Here is a 24,337-nt window from a genome sequence, read left to right on the forward strand (position 1 = left end):
AGACTGATGTGGTCTTCTTAGTGCATCATATCAGAAAACACACTAGGTCAGTTTGCTCCAATATTAGTGATGTTAACTTTTCATTATTGTTTAAGGTGATGGCCACTAGGCTTCTCCACTTCAGAGTTAGTTTCCTGGGGTTTCTCTATTTGCTTGCTGACTTAAATCAAGATAGGTACTGATTAATTAGACTTTGGATCATTTTATGTTCTTTGTGTAGCTCGAGATGCTGCTGTGCAGAAGATCGAGACTATTATCAAGGAACAATTTGCACTTGAAATGAAGAATAAGGAACATGAAATTGAAGTCATTGACCAGGTATAATGATGATAAATTTTTAAAAAACAAAGCTATTGAAAAAAATCTATACATGATGATTTGAAAGAATCTATTGAGATAGAATCATGGTTTGTTTCTCCCTTTTGCTATTCTTTTAAAAAGAGCTTTCTTGTTTTTGGAAAAAAAGACTTCCGCTCTTTTTTTCTTTAAGCGAAGTTACAGAAAAAGATTTTTTAAATTGTCTAAAATTTCACCCCAAAAGATAATTCCACTTTGCTCTTGTGCTCAAATCTTCGTGGACATTTCTCAGTGAATATACATTTCTGTATACTCTTGCAAACATTGGTTTTTGTCATTCTTTCAAACCTTTTGCCAATCTGATAGGTGGAAAATTGACATTTTTATTTATCTTTAATTAGAGAAGTTGAGCTTTTCTTGGTCATTTGCATTTATTATTTTATGAATTGTTTGTATATCTTGTCATTTCCATTTTTTCAAGTAACGAGTTAAGATTTGTTTTTAGCGGCTGATTGAAGCAAGAAGGATGATGGATAAACTTCGTGCCTGCATTGTCGCAAACTACTATGCTTCTGCAGGACTTCTAAAAGTTTCTGAGGTAAGTTTTTCTCTAATGCAGTCATTTCTGGCCACCTATATTTGTTGTGTGAAGGGGAAATTAGTGTTGATGTAGAATTCCTGCCTTTGAAACATTTCTTATATTGACCTTTAGAATTCAGGAAGTCAGCCTATCTTTCTAGGAATATATGTAAATTTATCACTGTGTTCAATCTTAACCGTTTAATCAATTGTCAATAATCCTGAGTAACTTTTTTTTTTTTTTTACTTAAACCCTCTCCTACTAATATTTAGCACTGCTGCTAGGCTTTGCAGATACAAAGATGAGTGAGACCGAATTCTAAATTGCCTAATTCCTTTTCATTTGGTTATGGTCAGCTTTGGAGTAAGTTATAGATTGATTGATCTTCTTCTGGCCTTTTTCTGCTAATGACAGTAAATTTCAGTAGATTTACCCCATTCAAGAACTTCTGATTTTTTCCTCCCTCTATGAAAAATTTCAAATACAAGAAAAAGTGAAATAAGCACCTATTATGCATCACTTAGATTCAACAATTTTAACATTTTTCATATTTGCTTTTCTGTCTTATTTTTCCCTAAAACATTTGAAAATAAGTTCTAGGCATCATCACACTTTACCCCTAAATACTTAATTATGTATTTACTAAAGGTCATTCTTCTATTTAGTCCTAAGAGAATGATTCACTAGTATCTGTTCACCAGTCCATATTCAAATTTTTCATTTGTCTCTAAAGTATCTTTTAAAGCTGTTTTCTAATGAACCAAGACATAATCAAGGTTCATGGCTACATTTGGCTATTTTGTTTCTCTAGTCTCATTTTACCTAGAACTCTTCTCCCACCTTCCCCATCTCCTCCCATTATATTAACTTATTTGAATAGACCAGGCCATTTATCTTGTATAATGTCCCACAGTTTTGGATTTATTTTTTCCCTTGGGTTATTGCTTCATTCCCTCTATTTTTCTGTAAACCAGAAGTCAAGTCTAAAGATTTAATTACATTAAGGTTAAATCTTTTTAGTGATACTACTTCATAGATGATTTTATATATATATAATCATATCAGGAGACAATAATCAGGCTGTCCTAGTAAGTTTAATTATTTGGTTACTGTGATTACCACTAGATCACTCCAGTGATAAAGGGTAGGGATAGGCTTGAACTGAAACAGAAGTATTTCTTGTTTGACATTTTGATAATTTCAGTATAACTTTTGTTGTTTTTTCTTAAATTTCTTTAAAAAAAATTTTTTTTTTGTTTTTATTGTTTTTTTTTTAGAATTAGGTATTTCTTCTCTTGGATAGTACTGTTTCTTCGAGAATGGGGGAAGGTGTAATGGCATACTGCTTTGCATCATTCCCTGTGGTTTTTACAGATAAGAGGTACCTGTCATGTTTAGGCTTTCATATTATCCCATGGACCTTTAGAGTACCTAGTATTGGTGATACTCCTAATGTTTCTTAGAGAAATCTGGAGTATTATTTGAGTTTAATCTTAGATGATAGACAGTCATTTCTTTTACTGCAGGAGTTTTCACAATACGTAGTAGAGTCTGAACTACTCTTCTGGAGCTATCATAATGAATTACTACAAGCTTAATGGCTTAAAACAGCAGGTATTGGATAGCTCATGATTCTGGAGACTGGCAGTCCAAAATCAAGGTGTTGGCTGGATCATGCTCTCTCTGAAGGCCCTAGGGAAGAATCCTTCCTTCCTAGCCTTCTCCTGGCTTCTGATGGTTGCTGGCAATCTTTGATGTTCCTTTGTTTGTAGCTGCATCACTCCAATTTCTGCCTGTATCTTTACATGGATGTTTTCTCTTTATGTGTCTTCTCTCTTTTTCTCTGTATTCAAGTTTCCCTCTTAAAAGAATACTAATTGGATTAAATTACTTCATTTTAACTTGATTATAACTTCAAAGACCCTATTTCCAAAATAAATCGTATTCATGGGTTCAGGGTTGGACATGAATTTTGAGGAGACACTGAGAAGATTCTGATGTTGTTTGTTGTGTGGCTTGCTATTGGATTCAGCAGTACCAAGGTGGTGATCTAGTGGCTGCGTGATATAGGCCTGTAGCTACTCTGTTTAAAGAGCTGATTATTTAATGTTTTGTCCACCCCTTTTTTTTTTTTTTTATACTATTAGCAGTTCTGAATTGTGCTATTTGTTGGTTGAGAAATGCACTGATTTTTTTCTGGTTATATTTTGATTAGGATTTATTCAAGGATATTTAGGTATATTTTTGTCTATTATGAACTGCCATTTAATTATTTTTAGCTTGCTGTAATAGAATGCATTATAGCTCTAAAAGATACCTTTATTATTGCAATTCAACAACTTTGTTGTTTTGCCTCTGAAACATTCGTCTCTGGCTCCTTTTTTCTTTCTACACAATTATTTTAATAGCACAATTTTTAAAAGCTGGGATTCCTAGGAATATAACTACAGTGTATCACATATAACAGCACACTGTATTTGTGTACAGGTAACAAGATACAAAAAAAAAAAGTACGCTTCATTGTTGGACTGAGGGCAAACTTTTATGTCAGTAGTAATCATTTTAAAGCATTCTATGCTACATTTGCTCCTACATGGGAACTCTACTCTTCATGCATATATTTTTAATCTTTGTGTTTCTTACAGGAACATTTTGTTTAAAGCAGTTGATATGTTTATGTAAAGCGATGTGAAATTTATTTTTTTAAGTCAAATTTTACTTTCCATATGTTGCTACTATATTTTTATCTTTGTTTTTTTATTTTACCTTCAGAGGACTTGTATCTGTAACTTTTAGTGTTAGGACCTTCACATAATTATTTATCATTCTCTAGTTTTATTTTGTTTATTCAGACCACATTGGGGAGTTTGAACTTCATTTTATGGGTGCAGGGAGATTTTTGAAGGATTTTAAGCATGATCCTAAAATAGATAAGGTTTTGGAAAGATCAAAATTTTGCCTACTTTTGGTGAATTTGATTAAAAGTTTGATTGCTTTCATTTTTGCAGGGATCAAAGACATGTGATGCAATGGTTTTTAATCATCCTGCTATCAAGAAATTTTTGGAATCACCATCTAGGTCGTCATCTCCTGCCAATCAGAGATCAGAAACACCATCAGCTAATCATTCTGAAAGTGATTCTTTATCTCAACACAATGACTTCTTATCTGACACAGACACTTTACCCCTAAATACTTAATTATGTATTTACTAAAGGTCATTCTTCTATTTAGTCCTAAGAGAATGATTCACTAGTATCTGTTCACCAGTCCATATTCAAATTTTTCATTTGTCTCTAAAGTATCTTTTAAAGCTGTTTTCTAATGAACCAAGACATAATCAAGGTTCATGGCTACATTTGGCTATTTTGTTTCTCTAGTCTCATTTTACCTAGAACTCTTCTCCCACCTTCCCCATCTCCTCCCATTATATTAACTTATTTGAATAGACCAGGCCATTTATCTTGTATAATGTCCCACAGTTTTGGATTTATTTTTTCCCTTGGGTTATTGCTTCATTCCCTCTATTTTTCTGTAAACCAGAAGTCAAGTCTAAAGATTTAATTACATTAAGGTTAAATCTTTTTAGTGATACTACTTCATAGATGATTTTATATATATATAATCATATCAGGAGACAATAATCAGGCTGTCCTAGTAAGTTTAATTATTTGGTTACTGTGATTACCACTAGATCACTCCAGTGATAAAGGGTAGGGATAGGCTTGAACTGAAACAGAAGTATTTCTTGTTTGACATTTTGATAATTTCAGTATAACTTTTGTTGTTTTTTCTTAAATTTCTTTAAAAAAAATTTTTTTTTTGTTTTTATTGTTTTTTTTTTAGAATTAGGTATTTCTTCTCTTGGATAGTACTGTTTCTTCGAGAATGGGGGAAGGTGTAATGGCATACTGCTTTGCATCATTCCCTGTGGTTTTTACAGATAAGAGGTACCTGTCATGTTTAGGCTTTCATATTATCCCATGGACCTTTAGAGTACCTAGTATTGGTGATACTCCTAATGTTTCTTAGAGAAATCTGGAGTATTATTTGAGTTTAATCTTAGATGATAGACAGTCATTTCTTTTACTGCAGGAGTTTTCACAATACGTAGTAGAGTCTGAACTACTCTTCTGGAGCTATCATAATGAATTACTACAAGCTTAATGGCTTAAAACAGCAGGTATTGGATAGCTCATGATTCTGGAGACTGGCAGTCCAAAATCAAGGTGTTGGCTGGATCATGCTCTCTCTGAAGGCCCTAGGGAAGAATCCTTCCTTCCTAGCCTTCTCCTGGCTTCTGATGGTTGCTGGCAATCTTTGATGTTCCTTTGTTTGTAGCTGCATCACTCCAATTTCTGCCTGTATCTTTACATGGATGTTTTCTCTTTATGTGTCTTCTCTCTTTTTCTCTGTATTCAAGTTTCCCTCTTAAAAGAATACTAATTGGATTAAATTACTTCATTTTAACTTGATTATAACTTCAAAGACCCTATTTCCAAAATAAATCGTATTCATGGGTTCAGGGTTGGAGATGAATTTTGAGGAGACACTGAGAAGATTCTGATGTTGTTTGTTGTGTGGCTTGCTATTGGATTCAGCAGTACCAAGGTGGTGATCTAGTGGCTGCGTGATATAGGCCTGTAGCTACTCTGTTTAAAGAGCTTATTATTTAATGTATTTGTCTACCCCCTTTTTTTTTTTTTTATACTATTAGCAGTTCTGAATTGTGCTATTTGTTGGTTGAGAAATGCACTGATTTTTTTCTGGTTATATTTTGATTAGGATTTATTCAAGGATATTTAGGTATATTTTTGTCTATTATGAACTGCCATTTAATTATTTTTAGCTTGCTGTAATAGAATGCATTATAGCTCTAAAAGATACCTTTATTATTGCAATTCAACAACTTTGTTGTTTTGCCTCTGAAACATTCGTCTCTGGCTCCTTTTTTCTTTCTACACAATTATTTTAATAGCACAATTTTTAAAAGCTGGGATTCCTAGGAATATAACTACAGTGTATCACATATAACAGCACACTGTATTTGTGTACAGGTAACAAGATACAAAAAAGTACCCTAGGCTTCATTGTTGGACTGAGGGCAAACTTTTATGTCAGTAGTAATCATTTTAAAGCATTCTATGCTACATTTGCTCCTACATGGGAACTCTTTAACACATGCATATATTTTTAATCTTTGTGTTTCTTACAGGAACATTTTGTTTAAAGCAGTTGATATGTTTATGTAAAGCGATGTGAAATTTATTTTTTTAAGTCAAATTTTACTTTCCATATGTTGCTACTATATTTTTATCTTTGTTTTTTTATTTTACCTTCAGAGGACTTGTATCTGTAACTTTTAGTGTTAGGACCTTCACATAATTATTTATCATTCTCTAGTTTTATTTTGTTTATTCAGACCACATTGGGGAGTTTGAACTTCATTTTATGGGTGCAGGGAGATTTTTGAAGGATTTTAAGCATGATCCTAAAATAGATAAGGTTTTGGAAAGATCAAAATTTTGCCTACTTTTGGTGAATTTGATTAAAAGTTTGATTGCTTTCATTTTTGCAGGGATCAAAGACATGTGATGCAATGGTTTTTAATCATCCTGCTATCAAGAAATTTTTGGAATCACCATCTAGGTCGTCATCTCCTGCCAATCAGAGATCAGAAACACCATCAGCTAATCATTCTGAAAGTGATTCTTTATCTCAACACAATGACTTCTTATCTGACAAAGACAATAACAGCAATGTGGATATAGAGGAAAGACTCTCAAACAACATGGAACAGAGGCCAAGTCGAAATACTGGAAGGGTATAGTTGGATGGATGGGGGAGCCAAAAGAGAAGGGAATCTAGTATTTATTAGAGTTTGCACGAATTAGCTCATTTAATCTTTATAGGACCTTAGGAACTAAATTATATCCCTTTTAGAGATGGGAAAACTGAGTCTCAGGGAGGTGAAAGTTATATTTGTCCACAGGTGTCAGAACTGAGAATTAAACCTATGTATTTCTGATTTTAGAATTCAGAGCTCCTGTGCATGGCACAGCTCCTAGATGCCATTCATGTTGATATGAAAGAAACCTTGAGGAGTTGGCAGTGCTGTGACTGCCCACAGTCTTTCCATTCTTGTCATGTTTATTCTCTCGAGCAGTGGCTCTTCAGCATTTTCCTCTGTGAAACTATATTCTTAGGTGCTTTTATAACTGGAGGAAATTTGAGAAATAATAAATAGAATTGAAAACCATTTATTGTTATTTGATCCTGACAGTTTGTGAAGTTGCCATCTCAAGCTGCTCTGAACTTCTTGGTATAATATTTGGCTGTAGAAATAAGACCAGTGGTTTTTCTCAGCTAGGTGTTCAGTGACAGGAAATTTCAGGTTCGCTTTCCACATACTCAGACATCAAGGATTTGATTTATTTTTGATAAAAACGAAGTTAACATTTTTTTTTCTGATTGTAAATTCATATGTGTCAATTGCTGAAAATTTTAAACTATAGAAAAGTAAGAAAAGCATAGGAAAGTCTTTCATGATGCCACCTCTCAAAAATCAGAACTGTTTGTTTGGGTTTACTTGTCTCTCTTTAGTACTGTTTCTGGGCAAATACTGCATTTTTTTTTTAATTAAAAAGAATTTAGGTCATACTGATCATAGAATTTTAAAAATATATCATCTTTTATGTAATATACATGCTCATGTTTATGTAACAAATATTTAGTACTTACTGTGTTACAGGCACTTTTCTAAGAACTGTACAAAACAATCATTTGAGATAACCATTATCCTTATTTTGTAGATGAAGAAATTGAGACAGAGGAGTTAAATAATTACCCAAGATTACACATCTAATAAATGGATTTAAAACCTGGCAGTCCATCTCCATAGTCAGACTTTAAATTAACCATTGTATTTATATTACGTCTCACTGAAAATTTTTTTTGATAATACAGAAGGTTGAAAAGAAAGTAAATTCCGATGAGCCCTTCCCCAATCCCATTTCCCAGAGTAACCACTGTGATATACTTTATTGTGTATCCTTCCACATACTATTTATAAATACAAAGCAGATGTGTATGCTTGTTAAAAATATACACACATGTACACAGGGAATTGTATAAACTTTTTATCTAAACTAATTCAAAAATTATAGTAAAATTGATCTTTTATGCTCTGAGGTTCCACAAAGCCAGAGAATTTTGTAATAAAAAAAATTCTGAGTTATTCCATACATACTTTTTATGTTTTTGTGGTTTCTGTCTATTGAAAATTGTCCAAATTGAAAATAAAAATTAATTATGATTTCTTTCAGGATGCTTCTAATATTACTGGCTCCCATAAATCAGAGCAGCGGAATGCTGATCTTACAGGAGATGAGACTTCACGACTTTTTATAAAGAAAACAATAGTAGTGGGCAATGTGTCCAAGTGAGTATCCAGTTTAGTCATCCATTTATGTTACTAGAACTTTGTCATACTCTTATCATAGTATTACAGTAGAGTCCACAGGGATTCTTTTTCTTCAAATTCTTAGTTGTTTTAAAAGTCAACTTTTAAGGTCTAGAGACTGCGCCTTAGTGTGTCTACTGATCTTTGACAGAGTAAAAAAAATAGTGCTTGGTACAAATTTCTAAGACATGAATTTTTACACAAAATGGTGTAAAAGTTTGAAGGAACTTTTGACTTCCTAGTTCTAACTTTAGGGGCCTTAGCTAATTCCTAAAAAATGTTTATTTGGTTGCCCAAATTGAAGTGTTTTTAAATTCGTAACAAAAAGTTGCAGAGCAGGTCTCGAAGACAGAATTCTGCCAAGCTAATGGCTATATCTCTTTAGCAGAGATATGCCATCTTGTGAGAGCATCATCATTTTTACTAAGCATCTAGAATGAATAAGGACATCACAAATCCTCAAATTATATAAGAATATTATTTCTTTAGAAAGTCTTATTTGCCCTTTTCCACCCTCATTTCTTCTGTTCTCTATTGTCATTTTAATCATATAGTCATTTCCTAGTTTCATATATTTTTCCCAAATCAGGCTAGAATCTCTTTTGGGTAAGAAGTATGTCTTATTTGTTTTGTACCTTATAGAAGTTGGTGTTCAGTAAATATTTGATTGATGAATAAATTGATATATTTATAAACATTAGATTATTTATGTAATTAGATTCAATTATTAAAAATAAAGGATTTAGTATTATAATATAATAATTATCTTGGGGGTGGGAAATTAAATGGAAGGGGACTTCCAAGCCCTAGCTGATGGATCACTAATAATAAACAAGAAGCGCTTTAAAAATCTCAAGTTACTAGAAATGAAGATTCTTAATGTTCTATGTAATAGTATTCAAATAGAAGCATAAAATATGATTAAGGCAATTAGATGTCTGTTTCATAGATTACTTTAGAGTTAGTATGTATTCAGCTAAGGGGACTAAATAGTGTGAAGTATTAGAGTCAGGGTCTTAACTATCGTATAGGACCAGTCAGCCCAGAAAAAGCCAAAACTAGGAATCCAGATAGACCCACCAGGCCACAAGAAGAATGGGGAGAGACAGGCACAGACATTTTAAAGCAATTATGTCTAATTTGTAGGTTTTGGGGTTTTTTTAAGAGCAGCTAGGACTAAAATACTGGTTAATCAGATTTTAAGTAGAGAGGGAATGATTGGCATCAAAGTTGTAAAGTTCTTGTTTCTTCTGGAGCAGAGTAAAAATATTGATTTACTTTAGACTTTATTAGGAATGCTTGCTAGAATAGCTAAGATAACAACTAAAAGAATAGAAATAGAGATTTAAACTTTAAAAGTCTTAAGGGGAAAGGGAGTATAAATTGAATGAAAAGGGGAAACTTGATTGTAAAAGAGGGCAAGCAGGGGCAGAAGGAGGACTATGGAGAAGAGAAAAGACATAGTATAAATAATTTAATAACAAATCTGAATATATCAACAATTTTAAAAGCATATGGGTTTAGCTATCTAGTTAAAATACAGAAATTGTTGTATTCAGATAAAGTAACCTAAAATATAACTTATTAATGACATCTAAATATAGAAAGATCAAAAGTAAGCAAATATGTAAGATGCAGCTGGCATTTACTAACCAAAAGAAAACCAGTGTAGCATATTAATATCAGGCAAAAAAGACTTTAAGACCAAAAACATTCATAGAGGTAAAGACAGTTATTATATAATGATAAAAGGTTTTATTCACAAAGAAGATAAAAATATTCTAAACTTCAACATACTTGATAACATAGTCTTAAAATGTCTAAACCAAAATTGAAAAAACAAAAACAACTACAGAACCACAAGGAGAAATTGTCAAATGCATTACCATACTGCAAGACTATATGTATCTCTCAGTAATTGATAGATCAAGCAAAATTTGAATATCAGTTAACAAAGCTGATCTAAAGTACACATAAAGACCATTACACATAACAATTGAAAGATTTCTGAAAATGGACTACACAGTACCCATAAAGCAAGCATCAACAAATATCAAAGAACTTGTATCATACAGAATATTTTTTCTGACCACTAGTGCAGTAAAGTTAAAAATCAATGACAACAGAGTAATTAGAAAACCTCTGTGTGTCTGGAAATTCAAAACACTTGCAATAACTCATGTCAATGAAAAATCACATTAAAATAATCAGAACTAGATAATAAAACTTGTAGGATAACACTAAAGGGATATTTAAAGGGAAATGTATAGTCTTAAATGACTTCAGTAGAAGAAAAGCTTAAAATTAATGAAATAAGTGCTGTAGGCATAAATAATAATTAATAAATAAAATTAATGAAATAAACATCACTTAGACAAAAGATTGCAGTGAGAGAAGCAAAGAAATTAGGAAAAAAAATAAACATAGCATACATCTAGTGACATTAAGGAAAAAACAAATATTAAAAAAAATAACTACAGATGTACTATAAAGATAAATTATGTATAACTTTATGCTTATACATTTAAAAATTTAGATGAATTAGAGAATTTCTAGAAAAATACAACTTAAAATGACTCGGCAAAGGAAAAACTTTGAATAGTCTTAGAACTACTAAGTTTAATTGTTGATATTTAAAACATTCCCAACACAAAACCAAACCAAACCACTTATCTTAGATTGCTTTACAGGTTGAGTAAACAGATAATTCCAGTTCTATACAAAATCTGCTGAGGGGAAAAGAGACAGTACTTGTCAATTTACATTATGAGGATATCCAAACTTTTTTAAATTTTTTTTATTTTTTTTTATTTTTTAGGCGAGGCAACTCTTGGTTGACCTCACAGATTGCAAGGACCTTGTCAGCTTACAATCCCTTATTTTTTATGCCTACAGCACCTGGTCCTAGGTGGTCTCCCATCCAAGTACTAACCAGACCCGACCCTGCTTAGCTTCCGAGATCAGATGGGATCGGGCTTATTCATGGTAGCATGGCCATAGACCCAAACTTTATTAATAAAACCAGATAGGGAGTTCATAAGAAAAATTAAATTGTAGGACATTCACACTTATGAATATAGCTGCAAAAATATTGAACAGGATTATTAGCAAATAATTCAGTAGCTATAGCATTGGTAATTATGAGCAAGAATTGCAAGTTGGATTTAACATTAGAAATCAGTAAATATAATAACTACATAAACAGATTAAAGAAGATAAAAACATTATGATCACTTCAAAAGATGCAGAAATAACATTTAACAAAACTCAACATCCATTTGTGATAAATCCTTATGGCTGACTTGGACTTTAGTTACTCAGATAATGAATATCTTCAAAAAACCTACAGCAAATATTATACTCAATGGTAAACTTAAAAGTCTTCCCTTTAGCATTAGGAACAAGACAAGCGATGCCTGGTATCAGTACTCCTATTCAGCATTGTACTTGGAGATAGTAATATAGTCAGATTAAAAATATTAGAAATATGTGGGTTAGAAAACAATGTCATTATTAACATGATATGATTGTCTACGTAGAAAAATCTAAAAAATCTTTCAGTAAAGTTTAATAGTTAATAAGAGAGCTTGGCAAGGTTATTGAATACAGAAGTCATTTGTTTCTGTATGACAGGCACAAACTTAGTAAACATGATTTTAAAAAGACATTTACTACAGCAATAAAAGATAATAAACAAAAGTCATGGTCTTTCATGAAGAATTGTGAAAACTTTATAAAAGACATGAAAGAACTAGGTAGAGCAGTGTACCATGTTCATGGATAGGAAGGCTTATTATTTTAAAGATATCACTTCTCTTCAACCTGATACGTGGATATTCTGATTAAAATCCCGACAAGTTCATGAAATCCACAGGCTGATTTTTATATTGGAAGAGCAAAGAGTCAAGACTTGTCAAGAACAACTAGGTTAGGCAACTAGGCCCACTGCCTTACTAAGGATAACTATAGGCATAGATGACTGTGTAGAAGGCCATGACTGTATTTTTCAATAGAATGTAATAAGAGGGCCTCATGAAATAAAGACAGAACTACAAAAAGAAGGGCTAAAGATGCTAGTTTTTTACCATGGTCAGGACTTAAAGGAATGGCTTGTTTTGGCTTTCAGAAGACCAACCCATTTGTAACCTTGCAGCAATGAATAGGAACCAGAGAGTCCAAAGTTCTAGCACTCTGAAACCTCATGAAATCAGCCCAAAGGCTAATGGTTCCCTAACCCAACTTTTTTTTTTAATTGCATGGTGATAATCAGAAAACAAAACAAACTTTAAGGCAGTGCTCTCTAGACCAAATACATGTTTAAAAGAAAAGGATTAACTACAATAACTCACTTTGGTGATAGGTGATTTAGCTGTTAAGTTTTGCTGAAATTTTAATTTTGTAATTAAAAATTTTTCAGCTTTATTGAGGTATATTTGACAAAAGTGTAAGATACTTAAAGTGTACATTGTGATGATTTGATATATGTATACATTTTGAAAGGACTTTTCTCATCAAATTAATTCAGATACCCATCATCACCTCACATATTTATCATTATTTTGAGTGAGAAACTTTCATTTCTTTTCTCAGCAAGTTTCAGTTGTACGATATGTTATCAACTATATTCATCATGTTATGCATTAAATCCATAGACCTCATTTATTTTATAGCTGAAAGAACCCTTTTACCAACCTCTCTCTATTTCCTTCAATCCTCAACCCCTGGCAACCATTTTTCTACTGTTTCTATTTGACTTTTTTTAAGATTCTACGTATAATTGATACCATGTAGTATTTGTCTTTCTCACTTTGGCTTATTTCACTTAGCATAATGCCCTCAAGGTCTATCCATATTGTCACAAATGCAGGATTTCCTTCTTTCTTGTGGCCGAATATATATAAAAGTATATATTCATCACATCTTCTTTATCCATTCATCTGTTGATACACATTTAGGTTTCCGCATCTTGGCTATTGTAAATAATGCTGCATTAAACATGGAAGTACAGATATCTCTTCAGTTTCCTGTTTTCATTGTCTTTGCATATATACACAAAAATGAGGTAGTTCTCTATTTTTAAGTTTTTGAGCAACCTCCATACTATTTTCCATAGTGGCTGCAACAATTTACATTCCCACCAACAATGCACAACAGTTCCCTTTTCTCCATGTTCTTCCTAATTCTTATTTCTTGTATTTTTGATGATAGCCATTCTAACAGGTGTGAGGTGATAATGCATCGTGCTTTCAATTTGCTTTTCCATGATGATTAGTGGTGTTGAACATCTTTTCATGAGCCTGTTGACCATTTGTATGTCTTCTTTGAAAAAATGTTAATTCAGTTCTACCCATTTTTAAATTGGATTTTTTTCTTGCTGTTGAATTGTGTGAGTTCTTTACTTATTTTGAATATTAACCACTTACGAGATATATGATTTGCAGATATTTTTTCCCATTCCATAGGTGGCCTTTTCATTCTTTTGATGATTTTCTTTCCCATGCAGAAACTTTTTTAGTCTGATGTACACCCACTTGTTTATTTTTGCTTTTAGTGTTAAATCCAAAAAGTCATTTCCTAGGAGTTTACATTTAGTGTTTTATTTTAGGAGTTTTATAGCTTCAGGTCTTTAAGTCATTAATCCAATTTGAGTTGATTTTGGTGTGTGTTGAAAACAGATTTTCATTCCTTTGCATATGGCTGCCTTTTTTTCCAAGATCGTTTATTGAGACTATCCTTTCCCCATTGTATATCTTAGCTCTTTTGTCATAAATTAATTGACCATATATGCATGGCTTTATTTCTGGGCTCTGTTCTGTTCCATTGATCAGTGTCTGTTTTTATGCCAGTATTATACTGTTTTGATTACTATAGCTTTGTAATATAGTTTGAAATCAGTCAGTGGAATGCCTCCAGCTTTCTTCTTTCTCAAGATTGCTTTGGCTAATTGAGGTCTTTTGTGGTTCCATACAGATTTTAGGATTGTTTTGACTATTTCTGTGAAAAATGTTGTTGGAATTTTGATAAAGATTGCATTGAATCTGTAGATCATTTTGGGTAGTGTGGACATTTTAACAATATTTTTCCAATCCATGAGCATGAAATACCTTTTCATTTATTTGTATGTTCAATTTCTTTTATCAATATCTTATAGTTTTCACTGTACAGGTCTCTCACCACCTTGGTCAAAATTTATTGCTAAATATTTTATTGTTTTTGATGCTGTTGTAAATGGAATTGTCTCAATTTCTCATTCTGATAGATTATTGTTAGTGTATAGAATCACAAGTGATTTTTTATGTTAATTTTTTTATGTTAACTTTACTGAATTCACTTGTTTTGATAGTTTTGGGGTAGTCTTTAGTGTTTTCTATATATAATATCATGTTATATGCAAATGGAGACAGTTTTATTTCTTCCTTTCTGATTTGGATGCCTTTTATTTCTTTTTCTTGCCTAGTTGCTCTGTCTAGGACTTCCAGTACTATGTTGAACAAAAGGGATGAGAGTGGGCATCCTTGTCTTGTTCTTGATCTTAGAGGAAAGCTTTTAGTTTTTCACCGTTGAGTATATTAGCTGTGGGCTTGTTGTATATAGACTTTATTGTGTTGAGTTATGCTGTCCACCTGTTTACTGGGAATTTTTATCATGAATGGATGTTGAATTTTGTTAAATGCTTTTTCTGCATCTATTGAGATGATCATAAGGTTTTTATTCTTCATTTAATTAATGTAGCATATAACGCTGATTGATTTGCAGATTTCAAGCTATCCTTGCCTGCACGGAATAAATCCCACTTGATCAGAATGTATGATCCTTTTAATATAGTGTTGCATTTTGTTTGTTAATATTTGGTTGAGGATTTTGCATCAGTGTTTACCAGGGATATTGTCCTGTAATTTTCTTTTCGTGTAGTGTCCTCGTTTAGCTTTGATATCAGGGTAAGACTGGCTTCATAAAATGTGTTTGTAAGTGTTCCCTCCTCATCTATTTTTGGAAGAGTTTGAGAAGTATTATCAGTTATTCCTTAAATGTTTAGTGAAATTCTTTAAGCCATTTGGTCCTGGAATTTTTTTTATTGGGTAGTTTTGATTACCAGTTCAATCTTCTTACTATTCCAATTTTCTGTTTCTTACTGTTCCAATTTTCTGTTTCTTACCGTTCCAGTGTTCTATTTCTTCATGATTCAGTCTTGGTTTGTTTCTAGGAATTTATTCATTTCTTCTAGGTTGCCCAATTTGTTGACATTCAATTGTTCTTAGTCTCTTATCCATTTTATTTGTGTGATATCAGCTGTAGCATCTCCTCTTTCATTTATAATTTTATTTATTTGAGTTGTCTCTTTTTTCTTGGTAATTATAGCTAAAGGTTTTTCTATTTTGTTTATCTTTTCAAAAAATGAATCTTAGTTTCTTTGATCTTTTTTATTGTCACTTTAGTCTCCATTTTCACTCTGTTCTTTGTTATTTCTTCCTTCCTACTAACTTTGGTCTAGATTGTTTTTCTGGTTCTTTGGGGTGTAAAGTTAGGTTATTTATTTGAGATCTTTCTTTTTTCTTAATGTAGGCATTTATTGCTATAAACTTCCTTAGAACTGCTCTTGCCGTATGCCTTAAGTTTTGGTGTGTTGTAGTTCCATTTTCAGTTGTCTCAAGATTTTTTTTATTTCTTTTGATTTCTTCTTTGACTCGTTAGTGGTTCAGTAGCATGTTGTTTAATCTCCACATTATTTATAAATTTTCCAGTTTTCTTTTTATAATTGATTTTTAATCTCGTTATAAGTAATAGTTAATTGTTTTGTTAGGTTTTTGAAGGAAAAATAATTCCAGTTCCTTCCTTCTCCTCTAGGTATATACCTCCCGATAAAAGAGAAGAAAATGACCAATCAACCCATAAGTGGATGGTGTATGTTCGAGGATCTCGTAGAGAACCCAGCATTAATCATTTTGTCAAGAAAGTTTGGTTCTTCCTTCATCCCAGCTATAAACCAAATGACCTTGTGGAAGTTAGGTAAGCACACTTGAGTGATTTAACCTAAGAAGTACAGATTTATTGAAGTGGAAAAGGCGATTTAACTTGAAAACACTCCCTTGAAATTCTTATATTGTTAATAATTTACTCAGCTTTAGCTTTAGTCACAATGTAGTTTTAGCTGTGGTTCCCACTTGCAGATAACTCTCTCACTGAATAGGCATTGTCCTCTTGTCAGATTGTTACCGTACAAATTATTTTCGCTGGTTCTGTTCTCTGGAAATAAGAATTAAACATAGGATTTTAACATTACAGAAATATTTAATGTTGAAAGTTCTTCATGATCTTACCCTCTCAGAAGTAACCCCAATGATATTTTTCTTATATATATTAATCTAGTATAGTTGCTATTTGTTGCTATTATTTCACAAAGATAGGATAATATTATATATACTGTTCTGAAATTTGTTTCATTTAGGTGTAGTCTTTATATCTTTATATGATATTACATAGCACATATACATTCATTGTATGAATATATCGTAGGAATAGTTGTGGTTTATTATCAGTGAAATCTCCTACATCCTCAGCTCTCTTCAGAACATGCCCTCTACTCCTGGGTCTTAAACAAAACGTGGCTATCTCCTAAGAACACTACTTCTCCTGAGAACAACTTAGAAGTGGCAGCTGTTTGTTTCTCTGATACCCCATGTACCACTGGGTCTAGGAGTGGGGTTTGTGTCTTCTTGTTCACATTTGTGGCTTTCATATCACTTTTTCCCTCCTCCTTAAAAAACCTCCACTTTTTTGAAGCATCCTATGACCTGCTGCTCTTCCTCGTTGCAGGCATCTACTAATTTTCCAGTCACTCCCCTCTTTCAAAAACGGTTTTAGTATCTAGTATACCAATTTTCTCTCTACCAGTTCTCTTGCCATTATTCTTAAGGACTTTGATATGCATATAGACAATTCATAAAAAACCCTGAATGGCCATGCCACCCTGAACGTGCCTGATCTCGTCTGATCTCGGAAGCTAAGCAGGGTCGGGCCTGGTTAGTACTTGGATGGGAGACCCCCTCGGAATACCAGGTGCTGTAAGTGTTAAAAACAAACAAACAAACAAAAAACCCTGATCTCTCAGTTCATCTTCCTGATGTCTGTCTTCTTCACATACACATGCATGCACGCACATGTGCGTATATATACACAAACATGCAGTGTAGCTATCTTTCTAAAGGTCTGCCCTTTATCCTTCAGGACATAACTCAGAGGTTACTTCCTCAGTGAATCCTTCTTTGCCCTACTCTCTTCCAGAGGTTAAATTACAGTAAATGATTATTTAATTGAATGCTTAGCATATAAACAATGTTTTGTAGTTTGAGATAGCTTATAGAGTGACAGTACTTTCTGAGTTTAGATATCCTGACTCCAAATTAGCCCAGTGTTTTAATACAGATATTTTAGTAAGTTCAGTGAAAAACAGATGAGTTTAAAAAGTTCTGTCTATAAAAATATAAATAATAAAAAGAATATGTTTCACTGTCCAGATCAGCAAGAAATTTCTGTGTATGGTAAAAAATAAGCACAGTCTTAGTAAAATATTTTATTTATTATAAATCATGTGAATTGGTTAAGATGTATCAGCCGTATTTATTATTGATGATAATACCAAATATACCAAAAATGAGGTTAAAACTGTATTACATTAAACCTTTAATACTTATTGATGCAAGCTAATGCCTGTTTTATTTCTCATTTCTCACTCTGAGAATTGGAATTTGTGAAATGCTGATTTCTTTAAGTTGTATAAAAGTATCATGCAGTAATATGTGAAATTGTATTTACTAAGAAATCTCTGTTTATCTGGAGGTAAAGGTGTGGCAAATCACACAGCAGGATATGTTACCACGGAATCTGAGGAAATCCGAGAAAAAGATCATAGAATAACTCCTTCTCAAATTTCTCTTTCATCTTATCCATTTGGAGTATCTTTTGTTTATAGTAAATGAACTCTGCTTTGTGAAATTTCTGTGGTTTCACATAATCGAAATAGCTTCCTTTATGCCATTTGTCTTCCCTGGTAGCAGTCCTTCCTGTCCATTCTCTAGAGTTTAGCCTATGTGCATAATTTGGGGAATACAGCTAATTTACTATATCCATTGTAAGAGAAATTCAGCATACTAACAGTGTAATTGCTGCATATTGCAAAATGAATTTAGGCTATTTAGCTTTATTGAAATCTAAATAAACAAACTTATCAATTGCATTTCTTTTGATTATTTTTTTTTTAAGTACACCATGCCTGTGGGCCCCACTGTATCTCTGGCTTTGGATCCCTTTTAGAACTACTATCATACATCAGTCTTCTCATTTGACCTCAAGCCTATCTTTTGGTTTATGCCACATCATGGCAACATTTCTGACTAATTCAACTGGTGTTCAACTGGTTTCTTCCATCGAGGCACTCTAGTTTTCTTTACTCTTTGTTTTATAATATAGCTGTAGCTTTCTCTCTTTTCCAGGGTACTCTCAGACATAGGGAATTTTTTTTTGTCTTGGGCTCTTCTGGTAACCTGTGGCTCTGTGCTTGATAATTCAGGTCTGTTGTTAGACTCCTCTCAGGTTATATTTTTGGACTCTGCTCTTACTGAATTCATGTCCCTCCTTAGTTTTCCACAAGCACATCCCACTGAAAGTTCCCTTCTCTCTACAATCTTGGCCTCTTCTCTCATTACAGTAACTCTAAGCCAGTGATTCATAATGAATATTTTCATTTAAAATCATTCTTTCTTTCCCCCATTAACTTAAACCATATTATTTTTGAGTACTTGAAAGTCTCTCAATTAAATTCTTAAGTTTTTTTATTATGGAAAACTCCAAACATATACAAAAGTAGACTATATAGAATCCTAATGTACCCAACACTAATTATTAAGTTTGCCAGTCTCTTTTTTCATCTTTTTTTTTTCTTTCCTTCACAAATTATGCTTTGACTGAAAAGTCTGTAGTCCAGTTGGCATTCACACATGTTCCTTTCCATTCACTAAAATCATAGTCACTATTTGGGGAAGATCATATTGTGAACATATGATCTTATAAATCCTCTTAACAGACAGTTTCAGATAAATTGTCACTTTCCAAGAACCAAATGATTTCACTCATACATGGGATATAAAACAGCAATAAACAAATAAGCAAAACAAACAAACTCATAGACACAGACAACAGAAGGGTGATTTCCAGAGGGGAAGGGGGGTGGGAGGAAGATGAAGAGGGTAAAGGGTCAAATATATGGAGACAGGAGGAGACTAGACTTTGGGTGGTGAACACACAATGCTATATACAGGTGATGTATTATAGAATTGTGCACTTGAAACTTATATAATGTTATTAATGTCACTCCAATAAATTTATTTTTAAAAATAAAAAAATAAAATAAATTGTCACTTTCAGATTGAGTTGTCATGATTTATTTTGTTTTTGCCAGAATGGAGGAATAAATATGTATGTTTAGGGTAGGGAACATAATACCTCCCAGTCTGTGTCTTCCTAATAGCATGTAAGGACTCTGACTCTAATGTTGTAACATCCATCACATCACCTTAGTTCTCTGTCTGTGAAAATAATGACATTGGATTATATGGTATAAGTGTCTTTGTTCTAAGTATTCAGTAATTGAAGGTTTGAGTTGAATTTTTCTTTTATAATTTAGCATTTTAGTGTAATTCATATTGATTTAGCTTTAAATGAGGAAATGTAAAATGATTGTCAGAAGGATGTGAATTTCTCACTTATCCATTATGAGAAAATTTTTCCTTCTTAGAATGATTACATGTGGATTAATATGTTAATAAATGCTGTTCCCTAGAGAACCCCCTTTTCACCTGACCAGAAGAGGCTGGGGTGAGTTTCCCGTCAGAGTTCAAGTTCATTTTAAGGACAGCCAGAACAAGAGGATAGATATCATACATAACCTGAAGGTATTGTAACAAAACATTGCTCCCTGGAAATGAAGTTCTCTCTTTTCACCCGGTACATAGGCCTTCTGAGAGGAGTGGCCAAGGATAGGGATCGGGATAAACCTTTTTGAGTGTGTTCTGCTTACCGCTGTAGCACTCTTGTCTTCTGAAGGTTAGGGGGGTGTCGCTTTACAGTTGAATGTATATTCTTTAAAAAGATGAACTGGTCATATAATCAGAGGACTTGAATTTCTGACTAGAGCTTACTGTTATTATGTTCCCTGGGGTTAATCTTTTTTTAAAAACATCTACTTACTGTTCTTTAAAATGAGGCAAATTCTGCAGGTCCTTAAATAACATTGTTTTGTTCATTATTATTTCGTTATGTCAATGAGATACCATAGGAACTTAACTCTTGTTTCTATCAATTAGCCTATTACAGTCGAATTGATTTCGTTTTACTAAGTTTCACTTAAAGTTGTATAACCTGTCAATAATTTTAAGAGAGGAATTACTGTAATAAGACTTGTCTGTCATAAGAGTAAAGAATATGTTTATGTCCTAAGGATAATGATAGAAGTGAATATATTTTAGAAAATATAAAATACTATACAAGATTGTAAAATTTTTGATTTGTATTGTAAGAAATCCTTTGTTGATACATCCACATGATTTGTTTTGCAGCCATTATAAATTATATTTTACAAAGTATTTTCTGTACATGGGGGGAAACTGCCTTTATATAGTAAGTGAAAAGAGTATAAAACTATATGTATAGTATGAGGTCAATTGTGATTTTAAATAGGGGGAAAAAAAACAAAAGAAATACCAAAATGTTAGAGTATGTAACTGAAGTAATGATATTGTGGGATATTTTCCCTGCCCTTTTTTTTTCCTATGTGTGTTTTTAAAAATATTTTTTCCAAATTTATATAATCATATTTAACTTTTATAGTTGGAAGTCCATTTTCTAATGTTCCCCAGGCCCTTTCTTACGTACATTTTCTATACATATGATATAACCCCAATATTGAACTTCTCCCAAAGCACCCTTACTTTGTGGTTTGTCACACTCTTCACATTAATGACTCCCAAAATGGAACTAAGTGAATCAGAGTACATCTGCAGAATTCTGTTTTTTTCCCTTTGTTCTGCAAATACACCTTTTCAATCTGAAGGCATGCTGAAATTTGCCCTCCATTGGTGATAGACAGCACTTTTAACTTCATGTTTAAATTTTTTTCTAGAGATTACTGTAAAACTAGGTTGCCTTATGACCTCAGAGAAGAACTCAAACCAAATAAAGAACATACAGCCACTTTGGTCAGAGGGACAGGATATGGTCCCACTTAGAGGAAGTACTAAATTGTTTTGCTTTCCTTTTATCTTATTTTAAGTACCACACATACCATCTTATATTGCACTGGGCCCAGCCCTAATCCCTAAAATAAAGGGAATTGTTTACATGATTTTCATACATATTGTATTGTCCAGTATCATTTAGTTCCTGGTGGAAGATTGAGACACAGTATCTTTTTTCTGGCTTTATTGAAATATAATAGACAATTAGTTGTTCGTATTTACATTGTACAATACAATGAGGGCTTTTTTTTTTTCAATTATAGTTGGCATACAATAATATACCAGTTTCAGTTGTAGGAGCATAGTGATCATGAGACACAGTGTTTTAAAAAGACAGTATTTAAAGCATTTCTCGTTAAGTTTTTTGGAGAACTTGGTTTTTCTAATTTTTTTATGTATTGATTGGCCTTGAGACCTTAAACACCTATATTGTGACTATGTGATCTTTATTTGTATGGAGTATCATTTTCCCTGTTATTTCTGTGTTAACTCGCAGAGCCATCTTTGATTCTTTCCTCTTTCTTCTAAATATTCATTTATGCAGACCATTATTCTTTCTTCATAATCTTTCTTATATTCTACCCTTCACCCTTTCCACTCTCGCTAGGCTATTATTCTACTCTGTCCTTTGATTAGCTTTTTTAATCTATCTCCTTTCCCCTCAGTTCATTCTGCACATCACCATCAGATAGTCTTCCTACAGTAGGAGAATCACTGTGCTAGTCCTCTCTGAGAAAACTTGATTGAATTCCTGTAGTTCAAGTTCAAACTCCCTTTCCTACTATTCAGGCTCTTCACATTTCGACTCAACATACTTCCCCTAAATTATCTCACACTAATCTCCTGCACAAACATCCTATCCAGCCAGGTCAGTCTGTTCATGTCCAGGAAATGCCTTGGGCCTTCTTCTCTTGCGTTTTCTTTCATGCTCTTCCCCTTCTCAAATGCTTGTTTGAATTCTTTCCATTCTTCAAGTTTTTAGAACATTTCCTGGCTATTTAAGCCCATACTGATTTCTCTGAATTCTGTGGTACATACGATCTATGTTTGATACTATAATAATTACCTTAAATACTAAATACTTCCTTAGAGTTACATAAAATTTAAAGTTCCCAAAATGTATGAAATTCCTGTATTCTGCGTCCTTTACAGGTGTAATCTAACCTTAGCCATTACCATGGAGCACAGTAATTCCCAAAACAATCCGTTTATCTATTTAGTGAATAAATTTTTGGAAGATTCTTTCATAAATTTACCTAAAACTGCTTTTTTTTTTTTTTTAAACCTTGATCTCACTTGGTTTTGTTTGATTTCTGGAATAGCACAGAACAGGACTTGGTTTTGTTTTGTTAAGACCCTAAAAATGTTTAATGATAGACTTCATGTTTCCCTTTAAATCTTTTCTTATCTAGGCAAAACCTATTTTTGTAACATTTCTTGTATGCTATGCTTTCCTCTTCTTCTTGCCATTTTAGTAACAGTTCTGTTTTATCAATGTCTCTTAAAATGTGGTCTCAAGAATGAAACATAGACCAGTGCAGATTACAGAGAGACTATTATTTCTCTGCTCTGGAGAATATGAAAATGGATGTAGCCTAAAGTTACCCATATCTTTTTACCAGGTTGGTTAAGGTTTAAGTTTGATAACTTCAGATCTCTTCCATATAACCACCATGAATTCCCCCTGCATTGCGTTTTCTGGTATAAACCCTAGATCTCATTATTGAGTTGTTCTCTCTGTTGACTGCTAGGGAACTCAGCCAGACTTGAATTCTACCTCTTATAAATCTTTAGAGTTTGCTATTTACTAATCTAACACTGGCTTCACATTTTCCCCTCCATCTTTCCTTTCCTTTCTACCTAACTTAATCATTTTCCCTGTAGATCTTACTGTGTAATGTTTATATTAATAAGCTGCCACAATTTCTTTATTTAAAATGATAAATTAAAATACAAGAATAAGAACTTAGCCTATTCGTATGTAATTGTAAACTTTTTTATTTATATTATTAACATTCCCTCAGTTCATATGCTGTTTTCTTCTTTAAAATATATCATCCATGATGCTAATGTATTAGGAGTGGATTAGCATTGCCTATATTACCTAAATTTTCATTTATTTTTTCAAAAGTGCTTAGTAAATATGCCCTAAGTTTATAATTGTGTCATCACACTGCTTGTGTGTTTTTATAGCCTGTCTTTTAAAATACTTTTTCATAGTCTGTGTAACTATCATCTAAGTGACTGCATAATACTTCACAAATTGATGGTTCTTAGTTTACTTAAGCATTCTCTTTTGTTGGCTGTTTATGTTGTTTTCAGTTTGTCCTTAGAGATAATGCTGCAGTAAACATCTTTTTCTATAAAATTTCCTCCATTTTTAGATTGTCCTTAGGTGGTTAGAAGTATATAATCTATATTCAATGTATAATTACTGCCTGTTTGCCTGAGGTGGTTTTTATTAATTTTACTTAACTTTTCCCCCAGAAAATTAACTGTTTTTGTTGAGATGAACTGTTAACATTATGAAAAGTAGATCCTGTGGTATGAAGACATGTGGTGAAAGGGGCTTTAGATAAGATTGTATCCTAAGATTTATAAGTAAGTACAGTGAAACTTAATGCTTCCTTTTGTCTTTCAATAGCTGGATAGAACTTATACTGGCTTGCAGACTCTTGGAGCAGAGACGGTAGGTTTTTTCCCTAGAGT

General features: G+C 32.7%; 1 protein-coding gene and 2 pseudogenes across 1 annotated transcript in view; 2 read left to right on the forward strand and 1 right to left on the reverse strand.

The window, feature by feature from the left end:
* YEATS2 (YEATS domain containing 2) overlaps nt 1-24,337 on the forward strand; it is an 87,114-nt gene that overhangs the window by 17,806 nt on the left and 44,971 nt on the right. The window contains exons 3-9 of the mRNA XM_025042224.1: nt 221-318; nt 803-895; nt 6,456-6,701; nt 8,203-8,318; nt 16,185-16,346; nt 20,176-20,287; nt 24,273-24,317. Coding sequence (XP_024897992.1) covers nt 221-318; nt 803-895; nt 6,456-6,701; nt 8,203-8,318; nt 16,185-16,346; nt 20,176-20,287; nt 24,273-24,317 — 872 coding nt within the window. The remainder of the gene's footprint in view (nt 1-220; nt 319-802; nt 896-6,455; nt 6,702-8,202; nt 8,319-16,184; nt 16,347-20,175; nt 20,288-24,272; nt 24,318-24,337) is intronic.
* LOC112474172 lies at nt 11,226-11,341 on the reverse strand (annotated as a pseudogene).
* LOC112474268 lies at nt 17,290-17,408 on the forward strand (annotated as a pseudogene).

The sequence above is a fragment of the Pteropus alecto genome, unplaced genomic scaffold (assembly GCF_000325575.1).
Source record: "Pteropus alecto unplaced genomic scaffold, ASM32557v1 scaffold88, whole genome shotgun sequence".
In the NCBI taxonomy this organism is placed as follows: domain Eukaryota; kingdom Metazoa; phylum Chordata; class Mammalia; order Chiroptera; family Pteropodidae; genus Pteropus; species Pteropus alecto.